The 15,485-nt window shown below is 42.4% G+C and overlaps 1 protein-coding gene across 2 annotated transcripts in view; it reads left to right on the top strand.

Moving 5' to 3' along the window:
* Window positions 1–15,485, top strand: part of TAF2 (TATA-box binding protein associated factor 2) — a 316,921-nt gene that overhangs the window by 261,837 nt on the left and 39,599 nt on the right. For both annotated transcript variants that reach the window (XM_029591949.1, XM_029591950.1), the window contains 3 exons: window positions 12,425–12,654; window positions 13,412–13,573; window positions 13,901–14,006. In XM_029591949.1, the coding sequence (XP_029447809.1) occupies window positions 12,425–12,654; window positions 13,412–13,573; window positions 13,901–14,006 (498 nt within the window). The remainder of the gene's footprint in view (window positions 1–12,424; window positions 12,655–13,411; window positions 13,574–13,900; window positions 14,007–15,485) is intronic.

Below are 15,485 nucleotides of genomic sequence, written 5' to 3'. Positions count from 1 at the left end.
TGCCATTTTCTTGCATAAGTGGACATGTGGAGATTAATGCTAAACGGTTTAGTGGGAGGTGCACTGTTTATAAAATTCTGAGTATTTCTGCTCAGAAAGCACACAGATTATTTCCAATGCAAGAAAACACATAATGTTCTCTACCCAATTTATAAACATGCATGCAATATTAAATAATTGTGATAATGAATGAAGAAACACCCAGAATTAAACATGGAAGCGGGTATTTTATAAAGTATGCACATAGGGGTAGATTTTACAAATTTATACACACGTGTACTTTTGTTCGCGCACCAGGCGCAAACAAGAGTACACGGGATTATAATAGATACGCGCATAGCCGCGCGTATCTCTTAAAATCCAGGATCGACGCGCGCAAGGCTGAGCAAAATCGGCAGCCTGCGCGTGCAGCCTTGGAGGGAACTTTCCTTCTGCCTCCCCCCACTTTCCCCTACCTAACCCATCCCTTCCCCCCCACCTTTATTCCAGAAGTTCCACCTGCCCGGGCCGGCTGCCAGCGCACCATGTTTTGGTCCGGAGGCTGCAGCCACGCCCCCGGAACGCCCCTGGGCCGGAACCACGCCTGCGACCCCGCCCTGGAACGCCCCCAGGTGATGTGCCGCCGCGACACGTCCCCCCAGGAAAGCCCCGGGACTTACGCGCGTCCCGGGGCTTGTGCGCGCCGCCGAGCCTATGCAAGATAGCTCGGCACGCGCAGGGGGGGTTTGGGGTAGGTTTTTGAGGGTTAAGCGCGTAACCCTTTGAAAATCTACCCCATAATGTGGGAGTATCTCAAGGAGTCATTAACTGGATGGGAAGTAGAAGGGCAGTGGGCAAAACTAAAAGGAGATATAAGGGCAATAATCTTTTTGTTAGGAACGTAAATAAAGGGAAGAGGAGAAAAGAGACGTTATGGTTTTCTAAAGAAGTAGTGTTCATGAGGAGCTAACTAAACTTAAAATAGATAAGGCAATGTGGGCGAATGTGATACATCCTAGGGTAATAAGGGAGCTTAGAAATGTCCTGGCAGCTCCACTGGCTGACCTTCTCAGTGTTCCTTAGAGTCAGCAGTAGTTACAGAGGACTGAAAAAGGGTGGATGTGGTTCCTATTCATAAAAGTGGAAGTAAAGAGGAGGCTGTGAACTACAGGCCAGTTAATCTTACCTCTGTGGTGAGCAAACTAATGGAATCACTGCTAAAACAGAGGATAGTGCAACTTTTGGAATCCAGTGGCTTGCAAGATCTGAGGCAGAATGGTTTTACCAGATTTTAATCTTGTCAAACGAATGTGATCTTCTTTGATTGGGTGACCAGAGAGTTGGATCAAGGAAGAGCACCAGATGTAATGTACTTGGATATCAGCAAGGCCTTTGACACGATTCCACACAGAAAACCTATAAATAAATTGTGTGCTCTTGATATGGATCCTACAGAGACTGTGACTGGGTTAGAAACTGGGTGAGTGGGAGGCGACAAAGGTATTAGTAAATGGAGTTTTCCCTGAGGAGGGAGTTGTTACTAGCAGTGTGCCTCAGACTGGTTCTTTTCAGCATTTTTGTGAGTGACATAATGGAAGGGTTGTCGGGAAAAGTTTGTCTTTTTGCTCTTGATACCAAAATCTGAACAAGGTGAACAGCCATAAAGGAGTAGAAAACATGAAGAGGAATCTAGCAAAGTTCGAGGCATGGTCTAAGGTCTGGCAGCTAAGATTTAATGCTAAAAAATGCAGAGTAATTAATTTAGGATGAAAAATCCCAAAGGAAAGATAGAGTAACGGAGGTGACATTCTTCTAAGCTCAAAGAAAGTGCAGTATCTGGAGGTAATTGTATCTGTTGACCTTAAGGTGGTCAAAGAGTTAGATAAAGCTACGGTAAAAGTAAAAAAGATGCTTGGTTGCTTAGGGAGAAGAATGGTCAGCAGAAAAAGGAGGTAATAACGCTCCTGTGATAATGTCCCTTGTGAGACCTTTCTTGGAAAACTATGTACAGTTCTGGAGACCGCACCTTCAAAAGGATATAAACAGGATGTAGTCAGTCCAGAGAGTGCCTTCCAAAGTGATCAGTAGTTTTCATTCTAAAGCATATGGAGATAGACTTAAAGATCTAAACATGTATACCCTAGAGAAAAGGCAAGATAGAGGAGATATGATGGAGATATTCAAATATCTCAAAGGTTTCCATGCACAGGTGGTGAGCCTTTTTCAGTAGAAAGGAGACTCCAGAATGAGGGGTCATGAGATGAGTTTGAAAGGGGGTAGACTCAGGAGTAATCTTAGGAAATATTTCTTTACAGAGAGGGTGGCGGATATGAGGAACAGCCTCCCAGTGGACATGGTGGAGACAAAAAAATAGTATGAATTCAAGAAAGTATGAAATAAATACAGGGGATCTCTAAGGAAGTGATGAGAATTATAATGCTAAATTAATTGGATGGATGAGTCATACGGTCTTTTTCTGCCATCATGTTTCTGTGTTTCTTATGCCAGTTTGAAAATACTTGCACGCATATTTGGAATCACTAGTTTACAGATACCTCCGTTAGTTCATTCAATTCCTTCTCCAGTTCATCTAGACCCTCTAGCACTCCACCAGTTCACTCAGACGTACCACTAAAAAATTACAAACAGATCAGTCCAATTTCACTTTTAGGAGTCAATTCCAAGTGTAAATGTGTATGAATAAATTTGGTAATGTATACACATTTATCTCATACAAAATAGCAACTGCCATGTGTACTTCAGAACCCTGCCCCTAGATCGGTCCTTTTTTCCCCCCTGTATAATATATGGACAAAACTGAAAATACACATGTACTTTCTATGTTTCTAAAATAACATATATGCATGCACATGCTTTTTTTTTTAATTTAAATTTTATTGGGATTTGACAGTAAAGGAATACATCGTAATTTCACAAATTACAACCATACCCAGTGTACAAAATACATTAGTATCATTAACTTCAAGTGACACATCCGAGCTTCTCACATCCGACTACTAACACTACTGAATGAGATGCACACCCAATCCCCCCTTTTAACCCAACCAAAACCTCCCCCAAAATCTCATCAAATAAGTTGTGAATCTTAAACCTTAGCAAAATAACACTCTCATCCAGTAATAAGTTCCAAGACCTCCCTCCTCCCCCTCCCCACACCCATATCAACAGCTCAAAACACCCCTGAGGTTCTAAATACAACTCAGAGTTTATCAAACCAATTAGGCCTTAGCTTGCCAATGAAGATAGTGCTGCCTCATTTTTCAAATTTGCCCAGTTGTTTATTCCGTACAGCTGTAAGTTTACTAAAATAATACACCTTTGCCAATCTCTGAATAATTCTTTGTAGAGGTGGCATGTCCATTTGTTTCCAAAAGCACCCAGTCTCCCCTTTAACAGCTAATATTATTTGATGGGACAAGAACATCATAGGATTAACAGAGTTATTTAGAAGGAAAAACAAAGGATCCTTAAGGATATGCTCTGTCACTATTTTAAATATCAATTGTACAACCAAATCCCCAAAAATGGCTATCTTGGGGCAATCCCACCACATGGTTAAGAAGGTACCAGATGAACCGCAACCCGTCCAGCACAAATCACACATTAGGATATAATATATGCAACTTAGCTGGAGTAAAATACCAACGATAAAGCATCGTATAACTTTGTTTAACAATCAAAGCAGTAATGGAACTTTGTTTTGTAAAAGAAAAACACAGTGCCCACACAGTGCCCACCCAAAGAACATTGTAGATCCCTTTCCCAGCCAGCAATATGTGAGGGAATAAATTTCAGCTCCCCATTTAAAAGATTATAGATTCTAGAAATACCCTTCTTAAGAACCCCAGCCTTGTCTCAAAAACCCTCAAAGAAAGTCTTTCCCCGGCTTAAAGCTGCCCTAACCTCCTTTTGTGAAAGGAAATGACACATTTGCATATAGAAATGTTATAGTTAGTGAGGTTTGGGTGGACCCTTGGACACTGTGGCAGCTGACCATGCCCACGGGGGAAAGTCCCGTGAGGGGCCACAGGTAAGGCTCAGCTCTGGACACACAAACACAGATAGTTCTTTATTTAGACAGTTTGAGAATCCACCAGAGGTGGCAGTAGCGAGTAGAAGATGTAGCCCAGCTGGGCTAGTATTCCCCAGGATGCTGGAACAGCGGTTTCTCCGGTAGCAGTGCTGTAGTGGAGAGAACTGAGAAAGTGAGTACAATAGAACATTCACAGAATCCTAAATATGGAGAAGCCCCGAGATAGGGAGAGCTGGACCTCGAGAAGCGAGTACCAGATCCCTGGAGGTAGAGAGACTTGTTGGCAAAGTACTCACACAGCGGTTCCACGTAGGAGATGGCACTGGCGCTGGAACGGGGGCAGGCCCTCGAGGAGCAAGTACCTGGTTCGAGGGAGACAGCTCTGAGAAGTGGATGATAGTAGTACTCACTGATGGTGTCTGTAGCGAATTCTTCCAAGTAGAAGAGGAGATAGATGCAGGCAGCGGGTCAGGGAACATGGGCCCTCTAGGAGCGAGTACCGGTTACCTGATAGTGACCTGAAAGAAACAAAGAGGCCCCCGAGGAGCAGGTACCCCGTTAGCAGAAAGAGTCCAATGGAAGTTGGAAGGCAGAGTAGCTGAGTTTGGAGAGCGAATCCCATCCGTAAGATTCCCCCTTGCTAACTCAACGGCTAGCAAAATACCGTAGGCTTAAATATCCGGGCAGCGTGACGTCATCACAGGGGGACGCCCCTGAGGAACGCACCAATGAGGAAATAAGAATGAGGGCCGTGTGGCGCGCGCACCCTAAGGTACCTGAAGAGCATGGCGGGAGGCAGCACCCAAGCCGGTCCGGGGACGCCGGAGAGGACGGCAGGCGGACACCGCGGCAGCGGACACCCAGAAGTCCATGAAGAGCAGGAGGAGCCGCAGAAAAGGAAAGGTAGGCAAAGTGACGGTCGCAACAAGAAATAATAATCAGAAGAGGAAAGACCAAAATTGCTCACCACAACTGAAAATTCTTCACTTCCCACCATGCCAAATGTGCTCCAACCTAGAACAGCCTCTTTCCTCCTAGCATCTCACCATAATCTTGGAATTTCCTGGTGGGAAAGAAGATTTTTTAAAAAATTGGTGATCTGTAAAAATAATCTCTATCCCCCACCAAGCTACCCTTCAGCTATCCCGCACCCTAAAAGTGAGGGCAATAGGCGGTGATACAGAGCGGGGTAAAACCCTACCTTTATGGGGCAGCCAAACTAAAGATGCAGGAGGACATCAGTCTCCAGCACTGAAGGACATCCTTCTCCAGCACTACCCATCATTTCCCCATCCCTCCCTTTTGCCAATCAAAGACAGCACACAACTGTGAAGCAACATAATACCAAAGCAAACAGGGGACACCAAACCCACCTCTGCTTTTGGGTAAAAATAGTACCTTATTGCTGATTCTGGGAGGACGTTGCCTCCAAATAAAGTGCAGAAGTTTACTCTGCCAGACCTTAATGCAATCAGTAGGAACCTCAATAGGTAGGGTCTGAAAAAGATAACTGAGCCTGGGTAAGACATTCATCTTAATAGTCGAAATCCTACCCAACCAGGATAACTCACTTCATTCCCAGGTTTGTAGATCACCCAAAATCTTCTCCCAGACTCCATCATAATTCTGTCTGAACAAGTTGTTAGGTTGGCTCCCACCTTCACACCTAGATATTTCAGTTTAGAAGGGACATTTTTAAAAGGATACCTCTTCTTTATCTCCGCAAGTTGCATCTCCGGGAGAGTAATATTCAAAAATTCAGACTTATCTGCATTTAGCTGATACCCCGAGACCTTACTGAATCTGGCTAATTAATTTACTAAAGGTATCATGTAACTCTCAGGATAAGCAACTGTTAAAAGAATGTCATCAGCAAACATTGAAAGTTTATATTCCTGATCCCCCACCCTAACACCTTGAATCGCCCTGGATTCATGAATATAAGCTGCCAAAGGTTCCAAAAGTGCGAAGAGAAGTGGAGAAAGAGGGCAACCCTGTCTCGTACACCGGCCTATTGAAAAGATCTTCAAATAATCCCTGTTGATTTTAATACAAGCACTAGGATTGCTATAAAGTTTCCTAATCCAACATGAGAAATTGCCACCCAACCCCAGTTTGTCCAAAACAGAAAAATACTCCCAATGAACTAAATCAAAAGCCTTTTCAACATCAACAGTAAGTAAAGCAAAAGGGAGCTTGGAGTCTTGTGCCCACCAGATCAATCACCCTTCTCACATTGTCTGCCGCCAACCTACCCAGCACATTCGATTGATCTGGATAGATCAAATTATCTGCTACACTAATTAACCGATTAGCAAGAATTTTAGCCACAATTTTTAGGTCCAGATTCAGGAGTGAGATGGGCCTATATGAACCACATAGAGTGGCATTCCTACCCGGCTTTGCTAATATGGTGATGCCAGCCCGGTTGACCTCTTCACTATTCAACTCCCTTTTAAGTGATTAAAAGCCACTGTCAAGGGACGCACCACCACAGAACTCAGTTGTTTATAAAATCCCACTGAAAAACCATCTATATCTGGGGCCTTCCCAAGTTTCAATTCTTTAATAGCCTGGGAGACCTTAAATTCAGAAATTTCTTTATTAAGACATTCTTGCTGCAAATGATCAATCTTGGGCAAAGAGATTCCCTCCAAATAAGCGTCTGTATCGAACTGAGAAATATCCTCATGTTTGGAGTATAACTACTGATAAAATTGGATAAACTTAGACCTAATGTTATCACTGTCGGACAGCAGTGCACCAGTTCTATCTTTAATTTTAAGAATTTGATTTTGAACCACCCTGGTTTTAAGCCTCATGGCCAAAGATTTACCCGCTTTATTCCCTCCTTCAAAAAAGCTCTTGTTTAGCCTTATCTAACTGAAAAACAATCTCCCCTACTGCTAAATCCCGCCATTCCGCCCACAGCATATCCAAAAGTAGACCATATGACCACAGAGCTTGACATATTCGCGCCATAGCTCAGCCGCATTCAACTGCAATTCATGCTTTAAAGACCCCATACTTTCCCGCAGCTCGCTGAACCAGTGTTGAAAGTCTTTTTGGGACAAGACCAGGTCAATTGGCACAACTGCTGTTTCCTGTGGTGATGAGCTCGGAAAACGCTGCAACAACACTGCCCTGCTCCTCGGCTTCCTCCTCCATTAGGCCTCCAGATTTTTTCGCTGTCAGCAGATCAAACAAAACCTGCTTCAGTTCCACAATTTTCTTCCTAGCCAGCATCTCTAAGTCATGCCAAAGTGAATTACTGCGTTTAACCGCTTAAGTGGGGCAGATTACCCTGCTATATGAGGGTTAAGAAAAATCGGGGATCGAAGCTCCAGCTTCACGGCGCCATTACGACCGGTGACATCACTTCCTCCTCACAAATGCTATTTTTATGTGCAGAACCCCTTTGAAAATTCACTTATAAGGATTTTCAGAAATTAGGCAGCCAACAAAATCATCCTGCTCCAAACAGATAGTAAGGTAGCCATTTTCTACCTGAGAAAGCAGGAAGAAACAAGCTCTCTCCTGTTGTGTTGGGAAGCTGTCAGACTATGGAACTGAACGGTCTACTACCAGATGAGCCAAAGAGCTACTTATCTGGCAGACAGTCTAAGTTGCCAGCTAAATGTTCCGAAATGGTCCCTGAATCAAATTCTAATTAACAGGATCATTTGTCGTTTGGGAACTCCCGAGACATATCTGTTTGTTCTTGATTTGAGCTGTTGCATGACCACTTTCTGCTCCAGGAAGAATTCAGAGAACAAATTAGCATCGGATGCTTTCTTCCTACTTTGGAGAAGGGAACTTCGGTATGCATATCGTGTGATAGCTAGTAGGAAAAACTCAGAATAGATGAGGGGATTATGATATTCATAGCTCCCTCTTGGGATATAGCCATCAGGAAACCAATCAAATTGGAGATTTTTCCAGCTCTTATATTGCAGAGCAAAGGAGTTGCTTCATCCCAAGTTACAACCCCTAGACCTCATAGCCTGGATGTTGAGAGCAAGGTAATACATTATTGTGGTTTCTCTGACTCAGTGTCTTGCATACTTATTTATTTATTTATTTATTTATTTTTATATACCGATTTTCTTGCATCAAATGAAACAGAATAAGCAGGAAATAAAATTTCTTACTTCTGGCATCTAGAAAGGAATCTAGTAGAAGGTCATAAATGGAGGAGGTTTACTGTCTAGTTGTCACAGTTGTGAGCCCTTGGGCTGTGATGTAGTTGACACAGACTAGTAGGTGAACCTACTAGACCCATGCTGACAGCTGGTTGACACACCTTTACTGGGACTGGAGCTGGAGCTTCACCTGCATCAGCCCCTTTTCCCCGCGCGCTGAGCCTTTTGGGTTCCAGGGGCCAGCAGGACTTAGGCGATTCTCCCTTCAGGAGCAGTCAGAGAGAGTCAGATATGGACAGTGGTCAGAGCAGGTAGCGAGCAGATGATGTCCAGCTAGCAGGCCAAGAGTCAGGGCAGGCAGTAAGCAAAGTCAGAATCCAAGGCAAAGATTAGAACCAAAGAATCAGGCCAAGACAGACAGAGACAAAATACTGAGGGGCAAGACAGGCAAGGTAATAGAGAAAGGGCAAGGGCATAGACAAGGCAAGGTAAAACTGCAGGATAACAAGGCAGGAACAGGGACAGCGAGACAATGCACATGAAGATGCAACACACATTGCAAGGCAGGAGGACCTATTCTTGATGCACCAGGCTGGAGCATAGCTGGTGCTTAAATAGCCGCGCTGACATAATCAAGGCAGTGACGGCCAGATTTTCCTGGACAGGAAGGGTGTGCGCAGCACGACCAGCCCTGCAGAAATGGCAGCGTCCCTGCTGCAAGAGGTCCCAGTGGCTTTCTGACACCGCTGCCGGCCAAGACATTAGGGGATAGGGAAATACTTACAGTACCTGAATGTAATACGCTCTGAAGTGCCAAAAAACGGAATATAAAAATCTAAAACAAAATAAATAAATACACTAGTGTGACAAGCCAGGCTCTTGATCCTTTTTCCTGACCCATACAGAAACCTTTTTGAATGCCTTTTACATATCTCTGAGTCTGAGTTCCAGACCAGCGCTCACTGTACACCTGAGTGTAACTGGCATATACCATCATGAAGGAGAAGGGAGACGGATTTCTGTACAAACATTATTTATAAGATTCTTGCGGTGCTTTCTTCATTTGAAGCTTCCCATCATACTTTCTGCTGTATCATTGGATCTCAAGGCAGTTATATCTTAGCTATTAAAAGCCACTTTTGAGTCCCTGGACTCCTTTGGACTAAAGTATCTGACTTGAGAGTTCGCTTTGTTTGGTGGTGGTGGTGGTGCATGGCAAAATCAACAGCCAGGAAGTGCCAGCCCATGAGTTTTAAAAATGCTTGTAGTGCCTTAAAATTTGCCAGAGTACAAAAGGATATGCAATTTACTGTTTAATTAATGTTCTCAATTCCAGGCTTACTGAGTCAATATTAAACAAAAAACTGGATGTACTTCTTAAGGTCTGTTTTCAATAGAAGGCAACAGTTTTCCAGAGAGGAGGAAAGAGAGGAGGAAACCAGTGGCAGCTGGCAGAGCTCAGCCTGCCAGCCAGAAAAAGTCCTGCACAGCAACCTCTCTATTCAAGAAGATAGATGATCAGAGAGAGAAACAAGGCATCACTCTCCACCATTTGCTACCTCCTGACCCAGGATCTTTTCTTTTAGAAAATCACCTCTGGACAGCACATTTAGGTAATCCATTCTCCAGGGTCTCTTTGAATGTTAGAGCCCAATTCCAGCTCCCATAGGACCTATTTTTTATTTTAGGATTGTCCTTCTGTTAAAGGACATTTTTAACCCACCAAATTGAGTGGCTCCACCTTGTTGCTGGCAGTATTGTTATTTTCCCCATTTTGTTGAAGAAAATGCTTAAGTAAGTGGTTCACCTTGTCCTCAGAGAAACCAAAGTCGCTTACCTGCAGCAATGTTCTCGGAAGACAGAGGTATTGCCAGTTACACATACCTTTCCTCCTCGCACCATCGCATTTTTCATGTAAAACTGTGGAATGTAATTCATGTTGGCATTGTCTGATGACATCACCCTTTGTCTTCCAGGAACACCTGTTATAGGTAAACAATTTCACTTTTTCCATATTTCACCTTATTTATATTCTCCACCTCCCCAGTCAGCCCTCCTCAGGCCAGACTCCAGAAGTCCAGCCTGGCTACTATTGGACCCCTCTGAGGTCCAGGGCTAGAGAAGTTTCCTCTGAGATTTAACTCCTTACAATATCCTTTTCACCCACAGTGGTTGTGACAGTAGTGCTCATTGCTTTCACCTCCCTCCATGACATGTCTGAGCTCTGACAGAACAAAAGAGATGATTCCAAATCTATCCCACATTACAGAAGGATACTGTCTCTTTTCCTAGCTACATATATCTATTGCACAACTGTTGCGTCCGTCAGTCGCAGACAGCCGCGACCGCTCTGCCTTACCTTTTTTTCTCCCCTTTCTCTCTCTTTGGGCAAGACGGCTGCCTCCGGTGCCGAGGGTCTCGGCGTTTGCAGACCAGCATGTGTGTCCCCATCCGCCATGCTCACTCCCGTGGCCTCCTAGGGCGCGAGCACGCACATCTCCTATGTTCAAATACATGTCATGGCGGGAACCTCGGGGGGCGGCCCCTCCGCATGACATCAGTACCTCCGTGTGTATCTAGCCTCTGCTTCCGCTACCACCTTGAGTTAGCAAGGACTTCGGTTTAAGCTATTCTGACCACTGTAAGCTGCTCACTTAGACGCTGCTTCACTCCAAGGCCTCGCTCCAGTAGAAGCGCAAGATACCCGCTCCTCGGGGGTCTCTCGCTTCCAATTACCCTTCGGGGTCCTCTTAGCTAGACAACCACTCCTCGGGGGTCTTTCTCTCTCTTCTACATTTCTGGATATCGGATATCGGGTACTCGCTCCTCGAGGGCTTACCAGCCATTATATCCTGCACCACGGACCTTCGGTACCAACTTTTCACCCTCAGGAAGACACCATCATTCCTGTGAGTACCTCTACGATCCGATGCTCCAGCTCCACCCACCAGATGCGATGTTACCCGCACTGCGGGCTTCCGCCTATCGTGAAACATCTGGGAGAGACTTCACATCTGAGCCTGTTGAACGTACTGGCACTTCCTGGATCAGTGCCTTACCTTCCTGCATTACCATCTATCTACAGCAGTACAATAAAGCCTCTATCCATACTGTCTGCTACCTGAGTTCAGCCTATCGCAGTGGTTCCCCACGGGGCCCCTCCCCGTGGGCGGAGTAATCTCCATTCGACCAAGGGTCCACAATGCCACAAACACAACAACAACAATGTTGAGTGAATACAAAACTATTTTAGTTTCTTTAGAGGGTAATTTTATTAACAACCTGCATAATGATTGTCTGTACATGCAGATTTTACCAAGTATTTTCAGAGCAAACATACATGTATCAAAATGCATTGAAAATCCACAAATAATTGGTCAAGTACCTGCATAAATGATCTTGCACACAAAGATATACCTACCCAAAAGAAGGCGTAACTTGTTCTGGGTAACTTTCACAAATACTTTTTAAAATCAAACATTATGCAGGTAAGTGACAACTCCGCCCCATTCCCCTCTCCCCCCCTCCCCCCCCCATCCAAATGCTTCTCCTCAGTGAGTACAAAGGTACATGTGAAAGTGGGTTCTGCACATACCGTTACTCACATTGAGCCCGGTTCAATTTTAAAACCACCATTTTATACATAGAAAACTGGGCTTTCTGCATAGAAATGACTTTGAAAATGTACCTCCTTAATGAGCGGGTACTGCTGTACATAGGTGGTCCATGATGTGTAACTGAAATTGCACAGTGTGTAGCTTTTGAATATGAGGACTTTATAGCCTTAGCTACAGCCAGGAATGATGTGAAGAGCTGTTATGCTCAAATCTAGTACTGTATTTCTGGTATCCCCTCCAGGCCAGCTTTTGTTTGCTGGGTTGAATTTTATCGAAACAGATTGTTCTTTCTTACTCTGTATTGCAATGTATCACTCGGCGTGCTCACATGTCCATTAGGAAGCAAGTGAATCTCATTTTACTTGGCAAACTGTATTTTACTTTATCTTTTTGCCTATGCAGGGTATTTGTAATGAATATGCATGCAAATATATCTCATGCATATTCATTAGGGTATGTTGAAAACCAGGCTGAGGGAACTTGAAAACTCTGTGACTGTTGATTTGAATTGATGCTTGTAAAAAAGAAACCCCTATAGGTAGTTTGCGATAGAAATGAAAATGACGCTGAAAAGGGAAGCAGCTAAACTGTTTAGGCGAATATTGTATTTTAATGGTCGCTGTTCTTGTTAGGTACTTCCCATGACTGGAGGCTTCGGTGTGGGGCTGTGGACCTTTATCATATTCTGTTTGGACTCAGTAGACCCTCCTGTTTGCCATTACCAGAGCTTGGCTTGGTTCTTAATCTGAAGGAAAAGAAGGCTGTGCTTAACCCTACCATCATTCCAGAGCCAGTGATGATCATTCAGGAACCTTTGCCTAATCCTAGCCTTCATGGCCAGCTACCTGGATTTCAAAGCACTGTAAGAAAAAATTATATTTCAAAGCAGACAGTTTTATTAGGTATGATGTTACTGATAAGGCTTGGTGCTAACATGCAGGTGAATTTTCAAAGGAGTTACGTAAATGTAACATACTATTGTAGCAATTTTCAAAAGCAATTTACGCTCGTAAAATGAACTTACAGAAGTAAATCCTATGGACAGTTCAATGGCATATATTGTAGCAATTTTCCAAAAACCACTTACATGGGTAAAGTGCATTTACACATGTAAAACCAATTTTTAAGTGAGTAAATGCTTTTGAAAACCAGGCCCAAAGTGCCTTTATACTTTAACCATTTGAGAAGCTACTATATTAAAAGGAATAAAACTGGAGGATTTTGCACTCCATTATTTTAAAGAGAATGATTGTAATACATTTTCTGTAGATTGGAGATCATGCAATTTCTAATTACATGAGTATGTTAATTTTGTAAATAGCAATAAAACTATTGTACTAAATGTCAAGCCTTCCTAAAAGGTACAAACTGTTGCACACTTAATGACGACATAGTTGAAAAATAGCTTCGATCGGTGTGTGGTGGTTTATTCGGTTTTTACAGATATCTAATGTATGGTTAGTTTACTTTGTAAGAAGCAAATATGAAATCATGTTTTTTTAAACACAATCATAAATTTAATTCCAGGTTAATATTGTCAGTTCAGTATTTGTTTTATTTATGAGATATACTAAACACCCTTGTGTAGTAGTCAGTCTAACTCAGATCTTTATAAACAGTTTCAGGATGATGATCTCTTTCTGAAAGAAGAGCCATGCAGTATACCTGTCCATCAGCAGGGAATAAAAAGGAAGGCAGACACACCACTTGGATCCCCATTAGAACCTGGTCAAGTTTTGGAGAAAAATGACGACAACAATAAAGTCAAACTGAAAATTAGAGTATGTACTTTCAATGCAGAACCAGCTTCTAATATGTAGGGTATTCATTGTCAAAGCATTTTTTAACTGGGGTGCCTCTAAATAATCCTTCTCAGATATCAGAGAGTTGAGATGATGCCCTTAAAACTTTCACAGATTTTGCCCCTTTAAAGTTCTCTGTGCCAGCAGATGTTTAGAGGAGGAATTGCAATTTTTAAAATTCTTTACTCCCTTGTGTATTTTGTTTGAAATCTTTTGTATATTTTGTGTATTAAAATTGTGTTTCTCCCCCTGGAAGAAAACAGTACTCTCTTGGTTTATAGTCAGTGTTTATCATTTCATTTTTAGTTCTCAAACTCGCAAGAGGAGGAAGAGATTGATATGGATACTGTCCATGATAGTCAAGCTTTCATCTACCATCATTTGAATATGCTGGAAAGGCCATCAACACCAGGTAAGAGTAAAGAATTGTAGTTTATAGCACACTGCATGATTCTGAAATTATTCCCCTCCCCACAATTAAAAACTCGAAAACTGGATGAATCTTGCATAGTTTTTATTATCAAAGGCACTGCTTTATGGAAGAAACCCAAAAGATATGCTCTGAATTCTTTCCAGCAATCACTAAAATCTTACTGACAGCAAGGATAAATACTGTAGTTTCTATGTTTCCATATTTTAATAAACTGAAAAGATCTGTCCTCCTGCAACCAAAAGATAATGGTCTATTATTTGTTCCCTATCTTCTATAAAGAACTATTCATGTGAGCTGCTGTTGGTACAAATCCAATTAATCAGGATCCACCTAGCAGACATATCTGGTTAAATATTTAAAATTATAAAATATAATTATGACCTTGTTTTAATTTGTTTCAACAAGGAAACAAAAATATTTTTAAAATAATAATAGTTCCTCTAAGACTTGCTCATATGTTTTATCGCACATAAAAGATTTATTTGAGTTTCTTAAGTTTCATAATGTCAGGTTTCTTGCTTGAAAATGTTTTTCTTTGCTCTAAAATATTTAGTACAAGGGGAGACCACCACCTTCCCTTATCAAAAGGAGACCATGTTTTTCTTTCATATTTTATTCAACATCCTTTTGAAGCTGCCCAGATGAATCTTCTAAACAGCACTGGAAAGATTTCACTGCAAGATTAACCTAGTACTTGTCTCATATATTTGATGCCAAAGGAACAGTAAACTTTGTATAAGAAAAATAGTCTGCCAATTTTGGGGCTATTCTTTAGCTAGATGGATTGTTTAAGGTCTCTTGTAGGCTACAGCCTGTCGCTCTCACAGCCCAGTTAACCTAGAGAGTGATAGCGTCTTGGTTAACTTAAAACAATACCTGTTTTGGTCATATGTACATATTTTTCTTGGGCTTCATGAATGCCTGCCAAAGAGCACTTTGGACACAGCTATGTAAAAATGCATTTGGAAAGGTTTTGGATGCTGTAATACAGAGTACTATGCATAAATTACAGTGGTGCAAGGATAATGGCATTGGAATAGCATATGAGACACCTAGCAATGAATGATAAATAAACAAGCATATCAGTCTGTAGCATTTGTTAATGCCATTATTTTTTAATGATATGGGGTTCCTGGTCACCGGGCTCATTTCACATACACCAGTAAACAGTTTTCAGATGATAATGTTTTTTGCTACAACCAATCTGAGCTATTTTTAACCAATGACCTGTAGGTGAAAAGCTTGACATCCCAATTCTAAACCACAATGTCCACCATGATTTTCATATCTATTCATTCTTGTCTATTTTATAAATTATAATTACTACTCGCCATGAGTTGAGATTATAGCCAGGCTCCGATCAGCTATAATTCTAACAGAGTGAAAAAAATAAGGACCACGTTTAGTCCTGGGGGAAATCTGTGCAACTGCAGAGCACAGAATTTGCGCCGAATTCCC

Source organism: Rhinatrema bivittatum, chromosome 2, assembly GCF_901001135.1.
Source record: "Rhinatrema bivittatum chromosome 2, aRhiBiv1.1, whole genome shotgun sequence".
NCBI classification, from domain to species: Eukaryota; Metazoa; Chordata; class Amphibia; order Gymnophiona; family Rhinatrematidae; genus Rhinatrema; species Rhinatrema bivittatum.
This window is presented reverse-complemented; position numbering and strand designations above follow the sequence as displayed.